This window comes from Polypterus senegalus, chromosome 3 (genome assembly GCF_016835505.1).
Source record: "Polypterus senegalus isolate Bchr_013 chromosome 3, ASM1683550v1, whole genome shotgun sequence".
In the NCBI taxonomy this organism is placed as follows: domain Eukaryota; kingdom Metazoa; phylum Chordata; class Cladistia; order Polypteriformes; family Polypteridae; genus Polypterus; species Polypterus senegalus.
Genome location: NC_053156.1, coordinates 40487184 through 40514005, shown reverse-complemented (window position 1 = coordinate 40514005; position 26822 = coordinate 40487184). Strand labels below are relative to the sequence as shown.

Genomic DNA, 26822 nt, shown 5'->3' with positions numbered 1-26822 from the left:
CTGTCATTTGTAAGATAATTTGTTTTTTCATTTTATAAATTGTTTAACATACCTAAATTCTCGAATTGCCCCCTTAAAAATCAAATTGCCCCCCAGTGGTGTGTGTACCCCACATTGGGAATCACCGTTCTATACCCTGATAATACCGAGATTTAAGGTGCAGTTTTCCATATGAGTGTCAGGGTGGTTAGTGCAGCTCCCAGATCAGGGCTAGAGGCAGCTTTTGGATGGTCTTCCCAGCTCAGTATTCGGTAGGTATTTTGGGTATCCATCACATCCCAAATAAATGTGTATTAGGTTTAGGGTTGTCAGTAAAGTAGAATTTTTGTATTCAATACCAATACCTGCAAAAGTTAATCAATTTGGTTAATCTATTCGATACTAAGGCAAATACAAATTCCATTCAACAATTTTTTATTTAAAGTGCCCCCGTTATTCCACTGAACAGTATTATCCCTTTTCTGTAAAATAATGCAAAAAAATAGACACACTAAGCGACTAGTGACAGGAGCATTAAAATACACATATATGCATCCAGTCAGTTATTCAATTATCATTTAAGTAAACTAGTATTGGCATTTATCAAAATACAAGGGAAGACTTAAAGTTTACTTTGTGAAGACATGGGGATTCCTCCACTGTAACAAATCATGGGGTGATGTTATAGTCTTGAAGGGGATTCATCATAGAGTTGATAAAGAATGATATCATGAACTAACTGATTCATCTTACGTGCAGAGTTCAGAATTATTTTGATACTTTCTCCCCAGTAACCGAAAAATGCTGCTTTAAAATCAATTGTAAAATTAAAAAAATAATAATTTTATTATATCTGTTTTGTTGAATTAGTGAATTTCAAGATAATTCCGAATATTCTTCTGTTAAACAAAATTATTTCTGTGGACATGCTTTTAAAATCTATTTTGTCAGAGAATCCTTCTTTCAGGTTTGTAACAGTTGTTGTTGTAAGATTTATTTTGCTTCACTAGCTTTTTAAAAACTTAATATAGAGTAATATTTAATGGATGAGTCAAATTAATTCAATTTTCAAAAGTCACAAAATCCTGATGCTTTAATTTTCTAAATCCGTACGTGTTTTTTTTTTTTTTACTTTTGTCCAGACTGTAAGGTTTTCTGTGTGAAGTCAAACCTAATCAGTTTAACTTTAATCCACAGTTTGAAAACTCCTGTAAAACACCCTTTGTTATACTGTTTTCAATGTATCTTATATGAGCAATCAGACTTTATTATTGCTTAGCCTGTGTACTAATCTGGAATATTAACTGGACTAGAATTTTAACTGGTAAACTGCATTGCAATCACCAACATAACTTTCAAATATATGACATGCGTGGTTTCATTACATTTGTCACATTTTAAAAGCCAAACGAGTGATGCAGATTTAGCATTAGCATATATACAGTATGTACTTAGCATAACTGTGCTGTTTTGACGCCCTGCTAACTGGAATAATTGCAGTGCTTTTTAATTCAAGGTACTAAATTAACTTTTTTTTGGTTATTAAGAATTGGAGCAACTTGTGTTATCACCAATGCTGACAAGCCATTTTATATGAAACTTGCCTTGATTTTTACTTGTGCTGCCAATGTAGTTTCCTCTCACATCACTCAGTGCCATATGCATAATTGAGGATATGTGTGAGATTTCCCCCATGATCCAAATGTATAAACTAGTTGGAGGTTTCATGTTCATTTTCTGACTACTCACATCTACAGTTAAGTTTACATCCATTTTCTGTTACTTTTTTAGGGACTGTGTGAGGAACTGTTTTAAGTAGTAATACACCTGGCCATCATTTTGTCTCCTTTTTACAACTGGTTAAATGATTGCAACTTACAAAAGTTTGGTCACATCATTTCCCTCTCACTACATGCGCGACTCCAATTCTGAACTAACTCTATAAGGGGATGGACATAAAAATAATGAAAGGCTATGTGTGTTTTGGCTTTATTTTTTTATAATAATGAGCACAATTCCTGCAATTGTGCTGAAATTCTCCTCCATGTTGAATGAAAGTATTTCCAGACATGACCTGTACTATTTTTCTTTTTGACGTGTTGTTGCACTGCTTTATCATCACCACTGTGAGCAATTTTTATACAATGTGCAGTTTTCCTCAAGTTTTTCTTCTATGTGTCTTCTGAGGAAGTTGTCTACTTCCTGTCACAAGAGTGAGGTACTGACTTTTATTCGGTGTCACCAATACTGTTAAGAAGCCATTACTGTTATGTTTTTGGAATGTTTTTATCAACATGGTATCAGAATGTCAGTTCTTGTGACATCCAGTTGGGTTGATTTATGATGGGCATAGGTTGGGATGGATGTATGAGAGAGTGAACTGATGCATTATCCTGGGCTGGTTCCTTTTTTGTACCCATGGCTGTTAGGATAGACCCCTGTCTACAGAGTACCCCTAAATTGGATTCTGGTTTAGCTTCCCAAGCACAAGTATAATTGGTTAATTGGTAACTCTAAATTGGTCCTTTAAGAGTGATCGTGAGTTTGTAGGTGTGTGTGGACACTGTGATTTAATGATGCTCTTTCTGAGGCTGGTTCTATCCTTGCACCCTGTGTTACCCAGATAGGCTCTTGTCCTGTGATAATGAATTGGGTCTAATCAGTCTGAGAACTGAATATTAGAATATGGTATGTCCTTCAGTAACATCCTATGACTTTAAGATGCATACTGTTGGAAAATAGGATGAAGGAATTTTCTTTTGAGCCCTATTCTAATGTTTAATTTTGAAAAAGTGAGGACTGATTAAAGACTGGTGACTGGAACTGTATATACTAGTGTTTTTTGTAAAGTTCTTGCATCCTTGTTAGAACTAGCTATTGCCTCTAGCTAGGAAAATAGTAATAACTTTACATAGCACCTTTAATACATAAAAGTGCTTTCCATAAGTAGTACATATTAAATAATACAATAATGAATATATAAGACATGATGAAAAAATTATAAAGTTAAACACTAAATGAAAAAAAATGTACTAAAAATATCAAAATAAGCAATAGGCCTTTAAAAATAGGGTGATGGAAAAAGTTAAAAAAAAAAAAGTCCTGCTACTATGTGCTTTGTAGATCGATCCATGCCCTGTATCATAGGGAATAGTGGGTTCATGACATGGATCAAGGGGTGAATTCTTTAAAAGCATTTTGATCTGATAATTGATGAGTGTTTTTTTTTTAGTTTTGTTTTGGTAAGTGGTTTACTACTATCATAGTGTAACTGATTTTAACATATATTTGTAAGATTTTTCACAAGACTGTTGCAGTACCACTGAAATGAATAAAAAGGTCCTGTAAAGTACATTGGACTTGCAGAGGTTATTTAAAGAAAGTTTAAATTTGGCACTAGATCCCATCTCACCTTAGAACCGCTTTAAATGGATGGATGCATCATGCAATGGAATTCATATTTAACATTAGATTTCATTTTTTCTGTAGTAGTGTTACTTATTGACTACAGTAGATCATTAAATACAGTAGTATGTACTGCTCAAGTTCAATGATAACCTTTATTAACTGTGTACTGAATACACCTCAGATGGCATTTCCGCTCATGACCATCTGATCTTGTTGGCTGGTCCTCCATTTGCATTTTGAATGCCCATTGTACCTAGTGGAACAACTTTTTTGCATATATTCTGCATATTAAGATGGTTTTTGAGGGGCGGGTTGATTCAGACGGAGCAGTACTGAAGGCCAAGGTGTGCGATGCATGGTCCGCCAATGGACCAGATGATATGTAAATTTAATGAACAAAATAAACAAAACTGTAGAGAGGCCCATGATTAAATGAACGGTAAAAAAGTAAGAGCAAATCGACGGTGACTTATTGAGGCAGGCAGGCCAGAGCACAATAGCACGGGGCTCAATGTAGTGCGTGTTAAGTCGATCTAAAATGCGTGCTCAGATTCGAAAAAATATACCTTTTCAAGTTCTATTTGGATATAAGTAGGTTCTATTTAGTCGACAGAAATATCTTTGGTAGGAAGGTAAGTTGAATTTAGTCTTTACATTTCTATGGTGAAGAAAAATTTATGCAATGATGACTTAATTTAACTTACATTCCTACCAAAGATATTTCTGTTGACTAAATAAAAATTAGTTATATTTAAAATTTAAATAGAACTTGAACATATACGATAGTTCATAATAGCCTGCCCATTTAATTATTTAGGAATGGATAGATAAATTAAGAATTTGTACAAATAATGATTTTCTGTTTTCTTCCTCGATGGATTCTGGCACACCCAGCAACAGCTGCTCGCACCCCAAAGGGTGTATGTATGTATATATATATCTATATATATATGTATGTATATATATGTGTGTGTATGTATATATATATATATATGTAGGTATGTGTGAATATATGTAGATATGTATGTATATATATATATATGTATGTGTGTGTGTATACAGTATATCCATCCATCCATTGTCTAACCCGCTGAATCCGAAGAGGGTCACGGGGGTCGTATACAGTATATATATATATATATATATATATATATATATATATACACTCACCTAAAGGATTATTAGTAACACCATACTAATACGGTGTTTGACCCCCTTTCGCCTTCAGAACTGCCTTAATTCTACGTGGCATTGATTCAACAAGGTGCTGAAAGCATTCTTTAGAAATGATGGCCCATATTGATAGGATAGCATCTTGCAGTTGATGGAGATTTGTGGGATGCACATCCAGGGCACGAAGCTCCCGTTCCACCACATCCCAAAGATGCTCTATTGGGTTGAGATCTGGTGACTGTGGGGGCCATTTTAGTACAGTGAACTCATTGTCATGTTCAAGAAACCAATTTGAAATGATTCAAGCTTTGTGACATGGTTTATTATTCTTCTGGAAGTAGCCATCAGAGGATGGGTCCATGGTGGTCATGAAGGGATGGACATGGTCAGAAACAATGCTCAAGTAGCCCGTGACATTTAAACGATGCCCAATTGGCACTAAGGGGCCTAAAGTGTGCCAGGAAAACATCCCCCACACCATTACACCACCACCACCAGCCTGCACAGTGGTAACAAGGCATGATGGATTAATGTTCTCATTCTGTTTATGCCAAATTCTGACTCTACCAACAGAAATCGAGACTCATCAGACCAGGCAACATTTTTCCAGTCTTCAACTGTCCAATTTTGGTGAGCTCGTGCAAATTGTAGCCTCTTTTTCCTATTTGTAGTGGAGATGAGTTGTACCCAGTGGGGTCTTCTGCTGTTGTAGCCCATCCGCCTCAAGGTTGTGCGTGTTGTGGCTTCACAAATGCTTTGCTGCATACCTCGGTTGTAACGAGTGGTTATTTCAGTCAAAGTTGCTCTTCTATCAGCTTAAATCAGTTGGCCCATTCTCCTCTGACCTCTAGCATCAACAAGGCATTTTCGCCCACAGGACTGCCGCATACTGGATGTTTTTCCCTTTTCACACCATTCTTTGTAAACCCTAGAAATGGTCGTGCGTGAAAATCCCAGTAACTGAGCAGATTGTGAAATACTCAGACTGGCCCGTCTGGCACCAACAACCATGCCACTCTCAAAATTGCTTAAATCACCTTTCTTTCCCATTCTGACATTCAGTTTGGAGTTCAGGAGATTGTCTTGACGAGGACCACACCCCTAAATGCATTGAAGCAACTGCCATGTGATTGGTTGATTAGATAATTGCATTAATGAGAAATTGAACAGGTGTTCCTAATAATACTTTAGGTGAGTGTATGTGTGTGTATGTATGTATGTATGTATGTATATATATATATGTATATATATGTGTGTATGTATGTATGCAGTGACAACGCCTGAGCTAGTGGATCTTGCTTAGAAATGGCTTCTTCTTTGCACTGTAGAGTTTCAGCTGGCAACGGTGGATGGCACGGTGGATTGCGTTCACTGACAATGGTTTCTGGAAGTATTCCTGAGCCCATTCTGTGATTTCCTTTACAGTAGCATTCCTGGTTGTGGTGCAGTGTCGTTTTAACGGCCCGGAGATCACGGGCATCCAGTATGGTTTTACGGCCTTGACCCTTACGCACAGAGATTGTTCCAGATTCTCTGAATCTTCGGATGATGTTATGCACAGTTGATGATGATAGATGCAAAGTCTTTGCAATTTTTCGCTGGGTAACACCTTTCTGATATTGCTCCACTATCTTTCTGCGCAACATTGTGGGAATTGGTGATCCTCTACCCATCTTGGCTTCTGAGAGACACTGCCACTCTGAGAAGCTCTTTTTATACCCAATCATGTTGCCAATTGACCTAATTAGTGTTCATTATGCTCAAATTTACTTTTTCCAGCCTCTTATTGCTACTTGTCCCAACTTTTTTGGGATTTGTTGACACCATGAAATTTTGAATCAACATATTTTTCCTTTAAAATGATACATTTACTCGGATTAAACGTTTGATCTGTCATCTACATTCTATTACAAATAAAATATTGACATTTGCCATCTCCACATCATTGCATTCAGTTTTTATTCACAATTTGTTTAGTGTCCCAACTTTTTTGGAATCCGGTTTGTACATGTGTATATCTATACTAATAAAAGGCAAAGCCCTCACTCACTCACTGACTCACTCACTGACTCACTGACTCACTGACTCACTCATCACTAATTCTCCAACTTCCCGTGTAGGTAGAAGGCTGAAATTTGGCAGGCTCATTCCTTACAGCTTCCTTACAAAAGTTGGGCAGGTTTCATTTCGAAATTCTACGCATAATGGTCATAACTAGAAGCTATTTTTCTCCATTTACTGTAATGGAGTTGAGCTCGAAAGCCGCGGGGGGCGGAGTTTCATGTGACATCATCACGCCTCTCACATAATCACGCATTACGTAGAAAACCAGGAAGAGCTACAAAAAGCGCTGAAGAAAACATGCATTATATAATTAAGAAGGCAGCGAAACAATTAGAAGCGAGCGAGTGACATATAAAACCATATTCAGTGGCTCACGTGAACTGACGCAGTGCGCAGACAAAAAGCAACAGTTCCAAAGAGTGCTGAACAAAAATCGAATTACACTGCTACGCTCAAATAGACAAACCACGCGCGTGGCAATAGTAGAGGCTTCGCTCTAGCGCTGACTCGAGGTTCGATTCCGAGAGGGATGCACTAAGTATGTACGCTTCTCGATTCATTTTAGCCTGCATCCCTTGGTTTGAGACGTATGAAAAAATATGCGGTTAATGCAGAAAGACAGATCACCAATTGAAGCTTTATGAATAATGGATACTTTATTCGCGATCAATGATTGTTTTGGTAAAGCCATACTCAGTGTATTCATTAGATGAGCGGTAAAAAAGTAAGAGCGAGGGAGGGTAACTTATTGAGGCACACAGGCAAAACCACAATAGCACGCTGGCTCGATGTACTGTAGTGCGTCAACTCGATCTGAATTGCGATCACATTGAAAAATATTTCTTTTCAAGTTCTATTTAGTCCATATGTGTCAAACTCAAGGCCCACGGGCCACATCCGGCCCGACGTGTAATTATATCCAGCCCGAGATCATTTTATATACTGTATTATTGTTATTAATGGCCCGGGGATATGAAGCGCTGGTAACACAATAAACTACAGATCCCATAATGCAGCGCTTCAGCTGCCTTGCCGAACACTTACCGCGTTAATCAAGTCTAGCTTATGATGCTGCAAGTTATTGCGAAGCTAGCCCACGATGCCGAAGAGAAAAGGTGATTCTGAACATAGAGCCTTTAAAAACCGATGGGAGTATATGTTTACTGACATTGCCGGTAAACCCGTGTGTCTCATTTGTGGAGCTAATGTGGCTGTAATTACAGAATTTAATCTAAGACGGCAGTATGAGACAAAACATCAAGATAACCTGAAAGACCTGAATGCAATGCACAAGATACAGAAAGCAGAAGAGTTAAAGAAGAATCTGACACTTCAGCAGACGTTTTTACCCGTGCAAAATCACAAAGTGATTTCAAGTGAAGCTACTTTTATGGGAGACACAAATGCACCAGTGCAACTTGCCCCACTTTCCCTGTTGCCAAGTAATGTTGAACCAAATCGGCACATTGGTGTTCCCAAATACGCACTTTGCTGATAAACTGTGCGCACTGAGTTCGCACAGCGCTTTGGTGACTTTGAAGAACAAAAAAAGAATTTTGAGTTGTTTCGCAACCCATTTGCCGTCGATGTGGAAACTGCACCTGTGCAGATTCAGATGGAGGTGATTGAGCTGCAGTGTAATGGCACACTGAAGGCAAAGTACGATACTGCACGGCCCGCACAGTTTATTCACTCCATTCCGCAGAAATGCTCCAGCTCCGTCTACATGCGGCTCGAACCTTGTGCATGTTTGGTAGCACATATCTGTGTGAGAAGCTCTTCTCAGTCATGAAGACTAACAAAACAGCACACAGGAGCCACCTCACTGATGAGCACCTGCAGTCCATCCTGAGAATCTCCACAACACAGAACCTCACACCAACCATAAACGAACTTGTTGCCAAAAAAAGATGCCAAGCGTCCAAATCTGATAAAATGACATAAGAGCAAAGACAACTGAATGATTTGATTTGTTATTGCTGAAAAGAACAAATTTTATTTATATTTCCAGGTTTTGTTATGCACCATGTTCATATTTGAATTTGTATAATTTTGACAGGATATATTTTTATGGAGAGCAAAATCTTTTGGGATATTTAAAATTTAAGTTTATTTTTTATATAAAATTACATAAGAGTAAAGAAATTTGAATGTTTGTTCTTTTAACGTTTACTTTATTTCTAACTTGTATAATTTAGACAGGATATGTTTTTATGGAGAGCAAAATATTATAAGTTATTTAAGGTTTGAGTTGATTTATTCCGGAATAATATTCTGTCGACTAAATAAAAATTCCTTCTATTTAAAATTTAAATAGAACTTGAACAGATACGATAGTTCATAATATCCATGCAGACTTGCACTTAAGAGCGGGAGTCATCCGTTTTAACAAGCAGCGTATTGCACTAATACGAAATAGCCTGCCCATTTAATTATTTAGGAATGGATAAATAAATTAAGATTTTGTACAAATAATTTTTTTTTAATTTTTCTTCCTTCATGGATTCTGGCACCTCCAGCAACAGTTGCTCGCACCCCAAAGACTGTATATATGTATATACAGCATATATATATATATATGTGTGTCTGTGTGTATATGTAGATGTGTATATAAATATAGGTATATATATAAGTGGATGTATGTGTATATATATATATGTATGTATGTATATATGTGTGTGTGTATATATATATATGTGTATATGTATATATGTATGGATATGTATATATATATATATATGTTTATGTGTGTGTGTGTGTGTGTGTGTGTGTATATATATATATATATATATATATATATATATATATGACAGCAACACTCATCACTCACAAAAGTGACAAAACAATTACATTGACAATCATGTTACGTTATTTTCAAAATGTTTCCTTTTCTTTTTCATTACTTCTTTAACACACTACTTCTCTGCTGCGAAGCACAGATATTTTGCTAGTGTATATATATATATATATATATATATATATATATATATATATATATATATATATATATATATATATATATTACAACGTCTCAAAATATGATGTTTTGAGTTTACAACGCTCACTTCCATAAAAACTTAAAAAAATTGAGACATGACTGTTTCAGCTTACGGCGTTAGCGTCGTACTTAACAGACTACGTGGGCTAACTAGTTTGGTTGTACGCAGCGGAAGAATACCAGAAGGAATAAAGGTAAGGGATTTTTTTACACTCATTTTTTTGTCATTTTTTTCTGTTATTACAGTACCGTGTACAGTACAGTATATTACGTCCTTTTCCTTTTTCTGTGGCTTATTTGTGTTTTTATGTTATAGATTTTGCAAATGTGTTAGGATAGGTAAGTGACTTAGGCTAGGGTTTGTTTCGACTTACACCAAAATTCGGGTTACATCACTGTTGTAGGAACGGAACTGTGCCGTAACCCGAGGACCCCCTGTATATATATATAAAACCCCAATTACAAAAAAGTTGGAATGCTGTGTAAAATGTAAATAAAAACAAAATGCAATGATTTGTAATTCTCATAAACCCATGTTTTATTCACAGTAGAACCTAGAAAGGCATATCAAATGTTTAAACTGAGAAAATGAACCATTTTAAGAAAAGAATAATGTAATTATGAATTTGATACCAGCAACACGTCAGTTGATGTTTAATGATTTCATTACAGATCAGTAACACATACAGCACTGCATCTATTCAAATAATATCCGTCACCAGCTTCCTTATTCATTGGTTGAATTGACATTTGATTTAGAAAATGGTTGGAAATATGATCAGCAGACGCAGAGGTTTCTTACATTCTAGTTTAGAAAGCTGTCTTTCTTTTTAATAAACTATACAACATCTACAGCATCACAATGCTTGCCCTCAAGTTTCACCCTGCAATGTCAAAAATATGTCCAGAGAAGACAACTTAAAATGCAATGCAGGAAAACATGTATATATTAGCACACCTCACAATGTGCTACTGGGCAAATACAGCTTGGGGAGCTGGAAGGCACATTTTTTTGGAAGCCTTATTTAAAACATATGGTACTGAATGTAAAGGATTTTGAATGCACTGATATATTATTTTTATTTTGTACTACTTTGAACATTTTCTTCTATAATCTATAAACCATTTGCAGTACTGTGCAAAAGTCTTAGGCAATGCAAGATTTTTTTAAAAAGCTAATTATCTAGGTAGCAGTATTTTTTAATTTGGAAAACACTATATAATGCTAGAATAAACACAAATAAAAAGTGATGCAATAAAAAAGTTCTTCCAGTAATCTTACAGTTTTTGCCATTCTAGTATAGTGAACCAAAAATAATCAAATTGTGATTCAAATTGTTCCAAAGGTCTTTCCACACCTGGTTGTTGCTCCATGCTTTTTGGTGTTTCACATACTGTAGTTTCTTTTTCTGTATTTAGTGCCATATGCATATCAAACAATTTACTGAATTTTCTTTATTTTCATTAAGAAGTCACTTTTGTTGTTGTTTTTTTTTTTTTACTTTGTTTTCTTTCTTCAGATTTCTTTCTGACAGCTTGAATTTCACATCTTGAAAATGAGGTCTGATGTGGTATTGTTTGCTGACTATAGCCTTGTTTATAATAATCTGATTTTATGTTTGTTAAAGTGTGTTTGCTTAGCCATTTCCAACCATACTCATCTTGGCACATCCTGTGTGGTTAGTGTCCAGTAGACATATTATTGGTTAAATTGCACCAAATGCATGATTAGTTCAGAAGTCACACCGTTTAACAAATAAATGGAATGACTAATGGATGGATGAATGAAGGTGCCATAAGGAGAGCCATCTCACAGGATAACAATATGTTTTTGGAAAACACAAGTCATTTGTAAATTGAATATTTCAATAAATTTATATTTGTGTAGTGTTTTATAAATAGTTGGGTCTTAATAAAGGAATGGTAATATTGGGTGAGTAGATAAGTTTTAAGGTTGGGCTTGAAGCAGGGAAAGCTTGAGCAGTTGTGAAGAGATTGATGAAGAATGTTCACACAAAATAACTGTGCTTCAACAGTAGACTGTTTTGTGTGGGGAACAGAGAGAAGACTGATCCCTGAAGACCTGAAGACACAAGCTAGTATTTTAAGGTTGAAGAAGAACAGAAAAATAAGAAGAGACATATCCGTTAAGTGCCTTGAATGTAAATGTTTGGGTTTAAATTGAACACAAGTACATGAAGCTAGTGCACTGAATACAAATAGAGGAAGCTAGAGTAATTGGAAAAAGAACAGGAATGATATGCATAGATTGTCTGGTATGGGTAAGTAACTTGGCTGCTGAGTTTTAGAAGTTGTCCCTGTTTGTATCAATGTTTATTTGTATTTATTTTTTTAGATAGTGTTTTCACATATAAATTATTATTTACTACCCAGATAACTATGAACAAAAGTAACTTTGATTTTCTTTGGTAGTCAAAAGACTTTTGCACAGTAGCATATACAGTATATACAGTATAGGAGATTTGAATTATAAGCAGTACAAGTCAATAAAGGAAATGGTGTCAGTTCTTTTTATTAGCTGGATCTCCTTTGCCCATAAGGAAGTCTCGTGTGTTTCTGTCTGGTTTCAGCAGAATAATATAGCACTTGGGGAAGAAGATGCAAGCAAGAAGTCCTGCACTAGATGAGAGAATGGCGAATATCTCCACAGCAACCATGTATTTGCCACGTGTGCTGAGATAGGCAGGGATAAAAGATAGCCATACACTGACAAACACCAGCATGCTGAATGTAATGAACTTTGCTTCATTAAAGCTGTCAGGCAGCTTTCGTGCAAGAAAAGCCATCATGAAACTAATAATGGCTAAGACACCCATGTATCCCATCATGCACCAGAAAGCCAGAGATGACCCTTCATTGCACTCCAGGATGATTTTTCCAACCTGGGAGTTCATATTGTTTTGTGGAAATGGTGGTGCATATCCAAGCCACACAGCACAGATACCAGCCTGGATTAAGGTGCCCAGACAAGCAACAGCATTGGGCAGTCGAGAGCCCACCCACTTGCGTAGATTGCTGCCTGGTTTGGAGGCTTTGAAGGCAATTATCACCATGACTGTCTTGGCCAGAACACAGGATACACTGAGGGCAAATATGATGCCAAAAGTGGTCTGACGCAGGATACAGGATGCTGAGGATGGTTTACCAATGAAGATAAAAGAACAGAGTGGGCAAAGAGTAAGTGCACCCAGTAGTACATAACTGAGCTGGCGGTTGTTGGCTTTTACAATGGGTGTGTGGCGGTACCAAAGGAAGAGCCCTAGAATTGATTTGGGGACCAGTGAGATTAGCATAGACATGATGGAAAGCACAATGCCTAAGGGTTCATCAAAAGACAGGAATTCAACTATTTTCGGAATACAGGTATCGCGCTGATCGTTGGGCCATTGGTCATCTGGACAAGGCAGGCATTCAGTTGAGTCTGAAAAATCAAAAGAAAAGAGGAGCAGAATTTAATTTTAATTTTGTTTATTGGTTCATGCTTCAGCTCCCTGATTTTATTGTTCATTTAGCCCTAATTTCTCTCTCCCCTGCTCTCTCAGCACTACTCATCATAGCTTTGATTCTCTGTATGTCTGCTGTTCAGCTGATTTGCAAAGATGATTGTTCTTCTTCCTTAGATTCAAGATACTTTGCTTTTGTCACCTAGTTATATTATACATCATTGCATAATTTACTTGAAAACTAGAATAAGAAACATTGAATTTGACATGGTTCCACTCCAAATATTAATCTGAAAACTAGAACCAGTTTAAGCATGTAAATCTGGATATCAAATTTGTTAATAAACAAGAGAAAAAGAATAGAATGCAGATAAAGTGAGAATGAGGTGAGGTAATCATTGGAGCTCCACAGGGATGTGTACTTTGACTTACTCGTTCTTCTTTATATTAATTGCATTCTTTCTGATACAGTGTGTAGACAAGGTACCTACATGACTTAAAATTTGGATGGATGCCAAATGTTGACGAAGCAGCAAAAAACATTTTAAAGTATATGAAAAACCTTGTATACAGGGCAAACACTTAATGTAGACAAGTGCCCACAGGTATGTTGATGAAGCAGCAAAAAACATTTTAAAATATATGAAAAATCTTGTATACAGGGCAAACGCTTAATGTAGAACAAGTGCGACACGTAGGTAAAAGAAACACATTTTACACACAAGATGGGTGATACTAATCTATAATAAGAAAACTTGGAAACGATTTCAGTTGAAGGAATGTAATTAAAAATTAAATGTTAACACTTTATTGCCAAAATGGTTAGTTATAGCCATTGGGATTATGGTCAGACTCAATATTATGACAGCAAGTCTGCATCTGTAGTACTTGTGTTCTATTCTGGACACTAGACTCCAAGAAATGAGAGAGAAGCATCAAATTTTAAGCAAAGAAAAGCAACTAAGTGTACTCCTAGACCAAAAAGCCATTTCACTGAAAGATTAAGGGAATTAAATCTCTGAGGAGGCTATGTGGGAACCTTACCTGGCTACAAAAAATTCTTACAAGCATCGATAAAATTGAGTCTTACACAATATTTTCAGTTACACAGGGAATCATATGCTAATAATTCTTGGAAGAAGTTAAGGGGCAATACATTGAAACCATAAACCAGGGAGAGCTCTTTCAATCACATGGACATTAACAACTAACTACAGAATTTGAAAACTGAAATCTTCAAAGACTTCCAAAGGAGCGTGAAAGACTGAATTTAATGTTGTGTTTATATATTACTAGCAAAATAACCGCACTTCGCAGCGGAGAAGTAGTCTGTTAAAGAAGTTATGAAAAAAAAAGTAACATTTTAAAAATAACGTAACGTGATTGTCAATGTAATTGTCGTAGGCTTATTTTAGTATTGAGAATGATGAGTATGATTGTAAATGTTGTGTATGAGAAATGCACATTTTTAGGCTGTAAGCATCTCTTTGTAAACAACGCTTGCAGTTCTGCCCTCAGGCTGTAAAATGTCTGTTGAGCTTACTCTTGAGCATGCAATGTACAGTTGGCCATGTGAGAAGCAATCTTGTGTCAAGTCAATGCCGACCTTTTTTAGAGTCTGGCCCTGTGACTCATTTATTGTTATAGCGAAGCAGACCCTTACTGGAAATTGGAGGCGTTTGAACTGGAATGGGAGGTCAGAGGGTATGAGAGGGATGCGAGGAATAAATACAGTCTTCTCTGAGCCTGTTTCAGTGAAGACAGTTGCCTCCATGAGGTTCTTGTGCAGAGATTCAATCTAAAGCCTGGTGCCATTACAAAGTTTTGGTGGTTGTAAGTTTCGTAGTAAAGCGGTGGAGTAAATGAAAAGGCAGGAGTCACCAGCAGGCAGACATGAAGCAAGGTGAACAATAACAGGCTTGAAGCGGTGGAGTAAAGAAGAAGGGAGCAGTGAGCACGAACAGCTGAGGACAGTAAGGAAGCGAGTGAGGAGGCACATGAGCACAGGATGTCGTTAATGTATATAGACAGGGAGCCAACCACGTGTTGGAAAAAGGACGGAGGACCGGGGGTGGCCCTTGTGTGTGAAATAAATCTTCTTTTAATGGAAATAAGGAATGAAACAGCCAAAAGGAGAGCTCAGTTCCTAAACTTCCTTATGGCATAATGGTGAGAACCGCCAAAAAGAAGACGTTATTTTCAAAAGTTCATTATGGGGCACAACACGAAATGAAACATACTTAACGTTTAAGTACACTGTAAAGGATGAGCATGGGAAAATTGGAAGTAGCAGAAATAGTAAGGAGGGGTTCCCCTATCTATATATACAGTTTAGGGGGTACACCCCCCTTGGGTGTTGTAATAGGACATGAAACATACTTAAATTTTATAAGTACACTGCAAGGAATGAGCACGCAAAATTTCAGCTTCCCACATATATGGAAAGTGGGAGAATTAGTGATGAGTCAGTGAGGGCTTTGCCTTTTATATGTGTAGATAGCAAAATACCTGCGCTTCGCAGTGGAGAAGTAGTGTGTTAACGAAGTTATAAAAAAGAAAAGGAAACATTTTAAAAAATTACATAACCAGCGGTAAAGCAAGGAAGACTCTGTAATAAGGACGGTTGGGTGCAAGTAGAAGGGGTGCCTGCTAACCTAAAAGGGAGCTGACGGCTTTACTTGTCTGTTGTGGAGCGGGCGTCGGCCATGGATGGAGACTAACACCGAGTCACCCGGGTGAGGCGGACTTCATTCTTCAATAAAGTAAGTGTCGCCGAGCCGGTGAGACCGCTTCTTTACATGTAAATTAAGTAAACGTGTCCGCGGCGCACATCAGGATTGGTCGCCGGATTCACTGCAGGCTTCCCAGGCCGTGTGATTATAAACTTTTAAAAGAAAGTTCAGATAAAGGACTGGGGAACGTGTGGGGATTGTGTGTGTCTGGGTGTCCAATTTATATGTGTATATATAGTTGTAATATAGGTTAAGTACATTTGAATATATTTGCGCCGTTTATAAATAAGAGATTAGTGCTGCTGATGGATGGCCTTATATGGGCAGGTTGTCAATTACGTGGGAGGTGCAGGGATGGAGGACGCAATATAGGCAGGCAGCCAACTACGTGGGAGCTGTGGGGGGACGCAACTCTGCCTTACATGGCGACCAAGCTGCAGGATATGGCCGTATATATTTATGTAGGTAGTATTCAGTTATGACTGTTATGCGTAGAATGTCGAAATTTTATGCGTAGAATTTCGAAATGAAACCTGTTTAACTTTTGTAAATTACTTGTAAGGAATGAGCCTGCCAAATTTCAGCCTTCTACCTACACGGGAAGTTGGAGAATTAGTGATGAGTGAGTCAGTGAGGGCTTTGCCTTTTATTAGTATAGACTAGCAAAATACCCGCGCTTCTCAACGGCGAAGTACTGCCTTAAAATTTTTATTAAGAAGAAAGTTAAACATTTTTAAACTGAGGGAAAATATAGCAATTATTATTTGTTAAGGATCTCTTTGTATACCACATTGTGAGTTCGGCCCTCCGGTGGTAATATGACCAAGCTGTGCGCTGAGTTTACTCTTGAGCATGCAACATACAGTTGGCCATGTGAACAGTAATCTTGTTTCAAATCTCACAGGTTGGATTGCTGCTGTCATAATCGGTTTGAGTTTCATGGTTTGTTTCAATTACGGCAGTATTTGTAGGACTTGTGTTGAAGAGACATTCGGCATCTGTCAAGCGTTGTAAGTATACAACCGGTTTCATCGATAACTCCACATCCGACTTTTGAGAGTTTAAACATTCATAAATATCAAAGTGTCCACTACTGAAATCGTCACCTGTCAATCTAAGATGTTTAAGAGGCATTGGCGGTTGTCGAAAGGTGTAAAATATTTGGCCATTTTGGTACACTTGAAAGCGACAACCGAACAATTCAGCAGCAGCCATCAACTCACATGCAGATGCATAGGTGAAGGGCTTAAGCATTTCACTCTTATAGTGCTGCTGTGTAGTATAATTATCTCCTGTACCGTCATCAGTCCACACCTTGAACCTGTCCCAGTCATTCAATACATAAGACACAATGTTCCTCCGAATATCAAGAGTGAGCCTGATATGTCGTGCAATATGTAACACAGAGAATGGAAAAGGTAGGTGCCATCTCCGGGCATGGAAACCACTCGGTAAGTGACAGTTCTTTGATCGATGGTGATCACCTCGATAGACATGTTAATGGGGTATGCGGTTGGAATGATAAAGGAAATGGGTACCTGAACAATGTAAAGTAAGTCTAAAATACCTACACAATAACTATAATCGTAATAAATGAACAATAAAACAGCGGAGAAGCCGTGGATTAAATAAGAAGGCTGTAATCAGCAGGGAGACGTGAATCCCGTGGCGAAGCAAGGAAGGGGAATGTAGAGACTGGAGCGACAGGCGGCCTTATATAGGCAGGTAGCCAACAGCGTGGGAGGCGTTGGGATGGGGACCAGCGTAAGCCTCTCACGGTGACCGAGCTGCAGGCCATGGACGTACTGTATATATGTACGTAAGTAGGATTCAGTTAACGTTGGGAACCCGCGTACCAAATTTCTTGAAGATGGGCCCATAAGTAACAAAGACCGTTGAATAGTTCCATATGGCGGCCGACAGTGGCATCATACCACCGAAATAAGTACGTACATTGGTTTCGATTAGCGCAGGGAAGCTGCCTACCAAATTTCATGAAGATGGGGCCATAAATAAGAAAGTTCAACATGGTGAACGTTGTCAACCGTTATGACCGTTACGCATAGAATTTCGAAATGAAATCTGCTTAACTTTTGTAAGTAAGCTGTAAGGAATAAGCCTGCCAAATTTCAGCGGTTGACAGTGGCGTCATACCACTGAAATAAGTACGTACATTGGTTTCGGTTAGTGCAGGGAAGCCGCCTACCAAATTTCATGAAGATGGGGCCATGAATAAGAAAGTTCAACATGGCGGACGTTGTTGACCGTTATGACCGTTACGCGTAGAATTTTGAAGCTGTAAGGAATGAGCCTGCCAAATTCCAGCCTTCTACCTACACGGGAAGTTGGAGAATTAGTGACGTTGGAAAGTTCAATATGGCGGCCGACAGTGGCGTCATACCACCGAAATAAGTACGTACATTGGTTTTGGTTAGTGCAGGGAAGCCACCTACCAAATTTCGTGAAGATGGGGTCAGCCTTCTACCTACACGGGAAGTTGGAAAATTAGTGACGTTGGAAAGTTCAATATGGCGGCCGACAGTGGCACCATACCATCTCAAGGCTCTCCTCAGCAAAGTCATTGTTACACTCTGAAGAGCAAAATTCCTTATGTCCATCAACCCATTTTATAGGTCATTTTTGAGCATATGCTAGCTCTACAAACATCTAAAAATTATGTAATAGTACTAGTATGTGTTATGAAAATTTTTGTGGTCTTGGCACTATTGGTGAAGTCTTGGCTATTATTCATTAAGGCTGCAACTAATGATTATTTTGGTAGTCGACTAATTGTTGAATTTATTTTTCAATTAGTCGAATACTCACGATTATTTCATGCCTGACTATTTTGATGCCTACGACCTGTGGTTGCACATCCTGTTCTGTGCTCCAGCGCATGTTTTACCTCGTCTGCTCACGTCTGTCAACCTGTGAATGTCATCCTGATGTCTCTGCATTAACACGATTAAAATTAATAATAATCAAATTAAAATAACCAGTGAAACATATGAATTTAAAAATAATCAGATGTTTTAATATTAGTGTGACCATCATAATAAAAAAAGAAATACATTAAACAATACAAACTAAAGTGCACGTAGTCTTTAAAAAAAAAAAAGTGCATTTGACTTTACCAAAAAATACATTGTTAAAACTGAAATGTTTTTCATATTTTAGTAATAAATGTAAAAATGTAGACATAAACTATATAATGTGTAAAGCCTGAAGTGCAAAGATCAAATAAACACTTTCACAAAAGGTTCAAGGATGATACAATAGCTTCCGTGGTGCAGCGGTTGGAATTGCTGACTTATAATCAAGAGTCCCCCAGTTTGATCCTGACTGCCTCGTATATTTACCGTTTTGAGTAGTGAGTTGTTCTTATTGTTAATATTATACAATAAACAAATTTGATTTGAGTCTGTAACAGCCACTGTATCAAATGTATAGTACTTGTTAAAGTTACCGTTTTTTTTTTTCACTTTTATTCTCTCAGTCACGATCACGATACATACTACCGCCCCCCCAGGGATCTGACGCTGTTACTTTTTTCTGAAACTGGGAATAATTGTAGATGTGAGTAGTGTTTTGAGACTCTCTGATCTGGATGGATAAAAGCTGACACACAAACACTGGCGAATCTGCCTTATTCGTATCTGATTGTCAGTTGATTTTTTTTCAGTTGATTTTTTTTTTTCAATTTTATTGAGTGTTCCCGCTTACGCTGAATTAGTATGCGCCTTAAGGCCCGCAATGTCAAAGCCGCACTGACAAAAAAACATAGACATAGGTATATATGATATTTGGAATTATTCATTTTATGACCTTATAGTACATTTCGGAAAACATTGTGGCACGGATGCAACATTATTCATATTCATTCGCATACCTTCTTGCGGTTGTAATCAATGACCACGTTTTTTTTCCCCCCGATCTTGCCCAGTCTGCACAGGACTCCAGGACATGCAGAGGAAAGAATGTACCTCTGCAAGGTGAGTCATGAACAATCTTCTTTTCTCAGTGCGTACATGCCTTGCACAGTACATGTGCTTTGATCACTGCCAGGTCAAGCTTGTTATAGCACAAGCAACCAGTCACCTGCTTGCTGCTGCTAGCACTGAATAAGCTCACGTCTTCTGGTGTCAGCTCGCAGCACCGGGGAAAAAAAAAGAAAGAGACATTTTGAAGAAATCATTGTATGACCTGAATAGTACTAATCAGAAAACATCATCACACTAATGCAATATTATTTGAAAATGAACAGATCGGGTGTAAATTGGTTACTTGTAAATGTTAGCTTTTTTTACTTTTATTTTCTCAGTCTCGTTCACACTCTCCCTCCCCTCCTGATCTGACCCTAACTAACTAACTAACAGCGCGGGGCATACTGTAAAACTAACTAACAGCGCTGGGCATACTGTAAATTGTCAAGAGACGGTGGCATCACATCTTCAGGATGCTTTCGTTTCAGATGATTATGCATCGTAATGGTGCTGCCGTGAAAAGAAAGCTCTGCTTTACATAATCTGCATTCAACTTTTTTTTCTTTTTCGGTGAAGTGCTACCACACTTTAAAAGTTTCTGTCTCAAATTTTTTCCATCTCCTTCCCCCTACTCTATCCGACTCGCCATTTCAACCACGTTTATTTTCCTCTACATTCTGCTTCTCCTCAGACGTTCTTCTTCATTGGTAGGACTGTGTTCAGTCTTGGCAAACAATAACAAACAATACTGCCCCCAGACGTTCGTGTATTGCATTGCAGTTACAAAAACCAATGTGATTCTTTGTGACTGGCGCCTCTATTGAAGGTTCTGTTTATGACGCGTCGACAATAAAAAATCTGCGTCGATGATTTTTTGTAGTCGATGTTGTCGATTACGTCGATTAATCATTGCAGCCCTATTATTCATCCTTAGACAGAGAAAGGCTGTTGTGGGGTTACAGTATAATAATTCAATATTCAGCTTAAAAATAAAGATTTAGGTTTTAAAAGATTAAATATGTGAGGATGCAGTACCATGTGCAAGTTTTGTCCCACCTGATTAAAAATGTATGCTACTCATAGTTTTAAGTTCTTTTAATGTAAAGGCTTATATTTAAATGTTTGAAACATATTTCTAACTCAAATATTAAATTGTGAAATGAATGCTTAATTAAGAATTGTTTTAGAAAAGTTTCAAATGTTAACAGTATTGTTTGAAAATACTTCTAAACAAATAGGTTTTATTTCCAACATTAGTAAAATTTAGAGTTGTAAAATAAACATTCAACCACAGTTGCCATAATAATAATTATGACCTTCTGTAAAAATGTAATTTGTGGCACTTCTTTTCTCATTAATGCATTTGACCTAATTAGTTGTGTTATAACAGGGCAGAGTATTTAAAAATAGCCATACATCGTAACCTTATCTCTGCTTGTTGTAGTCCACGATATAGCAAGAAGAATAGCTTTAATTCAAAGAGAAATCAAAGTCCATTGTTACTTTCATTACTTAAGGTCAAGAACTTTTAGTGGTTTCTTCAACTGTAGCTGCAAAAAAAATGCTTTGACAAAACTGGCCCTCATAAGGACCATGAAAAATCAGCAAAGTCGCATCCACGGTTGACCTATGTTACAGAAAATAAGTTTGCTTGATTCACCAACCTCATCAATCATCAATTCACCGTATGTAGTTTAAGCGACATATGCATCTCGCCATCCAATTGAGAATACTGCTGAAAAGTCTGTACTACTAAAGGATGCATATAATTTGGAGAGACTCTCTTGGGCCAGGAAACACAAGCAGTGGACCTCAGTGGAAAAATTGTTAGCTGCAGCTGTTGTAAGATTTTGGTCCTCACCCTGAAGCATGGAGGAGGTGTAATGAGGTGGTGGTGTTTTAAGTTCCCTTTTTATGCATTCTTTGTTTAATTTTAAGTATTTTTCTATATGTGTATTATTTTTGTTTATCTAATGTGTAGTTTGTTCATTATTGTTTAGTTATGTCTGTATATTTATGTTCTACTAGCAGGAGTACCCAGCGTTGCTCGGGAATATATAACCGGTGAATTTCCCAAATGAAAGAAACCGAACATAGAAATAGAAAAAACAGTTTTCTGATTCACATTTTATTGTAAGTTCCTCCACACTGAATTTTGTCTGCTGTGGTGTTTCAGACGCCTTTAAATACACTTTCTTGTGGCATCTGAAGTGGACCTTCCAATTCTTCGTCTTTTTTTCGGTGGCATGGGTATATTAGCGAAAAGCAGGACAATCATAATGTAATACGTGGTATTATGTACGGAATAAGCACCACAGTGAGATGAAGTTACGTTATTTACAATACGTAAGAAAGCGAACAAATAGCACCAGTCAGTCAGAAAGAACAATACTGAAATCGTACTGTGAGTCGGAAAGCGAGCAAATAGCACTACAAATACGGGAAGCCAGTGACAAAGAGTAGCACTGAAACCGTACTGAGAAAAATGGCGGGGAGGGATGCTGTGTTTCTAAGGACCGTCTGTCTGTGTTGAACCATGATGCCATCTAACGGATGTTGGCAATGGTAACTACAGAGAGAAGTGACATACAACTGGTGCTGTGTTTGGAGAAAATGGTGGGGGAAGGATGCTGTCTTTTTAAGGTGAGTCTCTGTTCAAACGTGCTTGCATATAACAGACGTTGGCGAATGAAATACAGCACTATTAGTGCATGTGGGAGTGTGACGTGCGGAAACGCAGGTGTGTCAGCCGGTCACGCTTACTGGATTGTTCACGTTTTATATCCATACAGCAGTTCCCCTTTAGCAGTCGGCCTTCTCATACTTGGACACTTCTGCCATCTCTTAGCAATTTAAAGAAACATAGGTAAAGAGTGACGCACAGAGACCAAAGCTGCCACTAGATTGCGCTGCGGTGAACGTCTGTTGCAACGTGCGGCCATCTTGTCGATGATAATTATGGGGACATGTGCCGAATGTTGTGTCAGTGAAAAGGTGCCCTGCGGTTCACCACAACCAAACATACCCCATGACCTTCTCCTGATCACAAAGGAGCCCCATCCCCAGTTTGGTGCCGATCGGACACCCAGTGCAGATTTGTATGGTGGACAAACAAACATACTTACACACAGACATACATTGACTCTGCTTTATATATTATAATATATATAATGTGCTTTGTGGGTGGCTCCCCTCAAGAGGAAGGACCACCTTTCTATCTCCACATGGAACCATCCTCAGCCCTGCAAAGCCAGGGAAGACTTACTGGTCTAATGTTGTTCCTTGCAATTTATGTTAGGTGTTGGTAAGTTCTCTTATATTTTGTGACTAATAGTGATTCCTCTGGATTTTTACGTTTTTGCTCTGTTTTTGATTAATCTTTTGGCACTTCTGCTTTACAGATTGCCATTTGGGCATGTCCTTTATGCATTTTGCCCACTTAGGATCAGTTCTTTGTTACAGAGCTCTTGAGTAAATAAATATTTTATTTAGCAAAGATTATTTGTCTGCCTCGTATATACAGCTAAAGATTGACAGTTATTCTCTCTCTGTTAGGGACCTTTACTAAATATTTTTGAGACTTATAGGCTTGTGACCAGTTTCCCATTTTGAGGGCCTTCTCCCTCTGAAGCTAGCAATTCTCCCCAGGGAATTAACCAAATAAAGTGTGTCTCTACTTGGTGTACCAGTAAAGAGCCTGGTCTGCTACCTAATCAGTGTGGAGGTCCATGTGTATTTTCCATGGGAAGAACCACTGTAACATAAGAGTAGTGCTTTTGCTGTTTGCAATTTACTTAGGATTAAAACATTTTAAAAGATTATTTATTTAACATGTTTTATAATTTACTTACTTATTTTTGTTCATTTTTGTTAACGTTGTTTGTTTTTGCATTTAATTTAAATAATTATATTTTGCTGAAGCCATTTTGTGTTTAGGATTTCAATGGTGTATGACATTTTTAAAACGATCTTTTCATGGTGAAGACCATAGTGTTTGCGGTTGCTATGCCCATTGTTGGTCATGTGACACGGAGGTCACATGTTAGATATACGATTTTGGTGCACAACTTCTGTTCTCCATGTGTTGGATCTTTTTGCTTTCACTAATATTTTCTGTGGCATTCAGTGTTAGAGAAAGTCCAACACTCTTCCAAGAAGACTTGAATGTTAGGATCTCTGCTTCATTTCCATGTCCTTGATTTTGTTTCATATTTTGAATTAATAATTTGGTATTCGCTGCTTTTTTCTTAGTATTGCATCCCCTTATTTGTCCCTGAGGAGTGGTGTTTGTTGCAATATTTGGTTGAACTCATCCACTCTACCATTTTGTTTGTAATCATAGCAGCATGGCTACCACAGCAATACACCGTTCCATCTGGTTTACACTTAGTTAGGTCTTCATCTAGTTCTCAACTGGACAGTGTTAGAAAACACACTTCCAGTCTGTGTAACAACTATTTGGCAAAGACGTAGGACTACAGAGTCAAAGAAAAACAGACAAAAAATTATCAGCATATATGGTAACAACTTTAAAACTTGTTGAAATTTAAAAATGGTACCATCAGCATCAGAAAGACTTGGGAACAAGTGGCAATTAATGCCTCGAAATAAAATAGTTTTGGCATGTAAAACACAAGAGCACCTAAGACTCCCCATTGTTAGTAATAATGTAGAATGTATTGTCTTTGAAACTCTGATTCTATATCATTTATTTTTCAATTGCTTCTTCCTCTCCTGCTTTTGTGTCCTAATTTTATAAACACTCTTGTTCATGAAACAGACAAGTTTATTTTATGACCACCTATTGCAAAACTTACTGCAAACATGAAGGACAGTGAAACCACCACCAGCACAATGCTCATAACTATTAACCAGATAAATTAAACAACCATTAAAAAATAAAAAGACTATCAAGTAATTGTGCTGATAAAATACTTGTTTGACTTGCAGAGTTTCCCAAAGTTTCCCTCAAAGAGTAGCAGCGGTTTTGCTGGTGATTTGTTTTGAAGGGCAGCATAAGTCTTAAAATTGTGGCTTTTCAGCACCAGTCGACCACACATCATACATCTGCATATAGGATATAATGATTCATTTCTCTGTTGATTTACGAATGGATTAATTTAGGTAGCCAACAGGATGTCTAGCATTAGCTAAAACACTACATTAGCAAACCAGGTTGTCCTTACACAAGATGACAGTCATTATTATGTCGGGTCAAACTGACTTTTAAACCACTAGACTTGTAAATCCGTCAGTTAAACTTAACATGGGTATTTTTTTTATAAATATAATATTTAATAATATTTTCTATTTGTTTTAATATGGGGTTCATAGTAGAATTTCATTTATCTCGATACATGTTCTTTAAAGCCTTTGTGTTTTGGGTTTCTGTGAAGGTGATGCATTTTATGTAGTCAAGTAACGGATAAGAGAGCCATTAAGGAGTATAATAATTGTGAGTCCTTAATGAGTTGACATTGATAAAACCTAATGAATTCCTGGTGTCCCCCTTCTAGCTTTGTGAGTGCTGCTACACTGCCTGCTGCTTGTACTGTCTTCACAGCATTGAGGTTATCATGGATCACTTGTTCAAATCTGGGATCAAAACACAAATCCAGCAATAGTGGTTTAGACTATTATTATTTTTCACATAAATAACTTTAGTAAAATAAATTGTTATATTAACATGGAATTGCGCAGACATTGGGTTGCTTTACCCTTGACGTTATCAAATTAGTCCTCAGTTTTAAACACTTTTAAGTACCACCAGCTCTTTAAAAAAAACACACACAAAATAAATTGAATATATAGACCAGAGACTGCTTAGTTTGACATTGATTGAAACAAATGTCACTTTAACTATTGTATCTAATAAGGAAAAATGTTTTTTTGTGTATTTTTCAATATGTCCCTAATTGCTTACTAAATACTCCCCGGATTGCAGTTGGTGTAGGCAAAACTTTCCTCTAAACAATTATTTACTACCGTAGAAGCATAGATTCTGCCTCTTTACTTTCATTTGTTGTTATGAATGTTTAAATATTTTAATTGTTGCATCCTTATACAAAGGTTGTTGCAGAATAGAGAATACTTAACGTGTAGCATACTGTTTAGTTATATAAAAATTGTGTCTTAACAACTGTGGTGGGCTGGCGCCCTGCCTGGGGTTTGTTTCCTGCCTTGCACTCTGTGTTGGCTGGGATTGGCTCCAGCAGATCCCTGTATCCCTGTAGTTAGGATATAGCGGGTTGGATAATGGATGGATGGATGAATGTCTTAACAAAGGAATAATGTATGCTGTATACATTCATTTTGTTACAAATCAACATTGACCATAGTATTAGAAGTTCCATATGTGGTAGACATGATAGCTTGAAATCTATAAGCACTAATATGGTGAAAATGAACCTACAGTGTAAAGCAGATCTCATCTAGGAACTACACTGCCAAAAACAGGAGAATTATAAAGCAATACAGCAATATTGCTAAAGTGTTAGGAGTGATTGAATCAAAATATAAACAATCCAATGGAAAGATTCAAAACAGGCCTCAAATTATATTGTATTTCAACAATCATACCTTGAAGGCAATTTTTTTTAATCTTAAAACTGCAAGCCCAGAATTTTGTGAAACAATTTTTGGTGGGACATTGATTGTTTCACGTAGAGCTTTAAGAAAAAATGAATGTGAGAAAACCAACAAAGACAAGAGAATTAGGCATTAGCCATTTCTGCTTGAAAGACTTTCTGATTCAAAATGGTTAAAGTTAATCGTTTTTGTCAGTAGAAGGTTGAAATGTTATTCTTTATTTTATACAATTATATAATGAAGTAGGGTGGCACGGTGGCGCAGTTAGGAGACCCGGGTTCTCCCTGTGTCTGCGTGGGTTTCCTCCCACAGTTCAAAGACATGCAGGTCAGGTGCATTGGCAATCCTAAATTGTCCCTAGTGTGTGCTTGGTGTGTGTGTGTGTGTGTGCCCTGCGTTGGGCTGGCGTACTGCCAAGGGCTTGTTACCTGCC

The 26822-nt window shown here is 37.5% G+C and overlaps 1 protein-coding gene across 1 annotated transcript in view; it reads right to left on the bottom strand.

Annotated features, from left to right (window-relative positions):
- Positions 1-12144: 12144 nt before the first annotated feature.
- LOC120526462 (extracellular calcium-sensing receptor-like) overlaps positions 12145-26822 on the bottom strand; it is a 47947-nt gene continuing 33269 nt past the window's right edge. The window contains exon 6 of the mRNA XM_039749628.1: positions 12145-13064. Within this exon, the coding sequence (XP_039605562.1) occupies positions 12145-13064 (920 nt within the window). The remainder of the gene's footprint in view (positions 13065-26822) is intronic.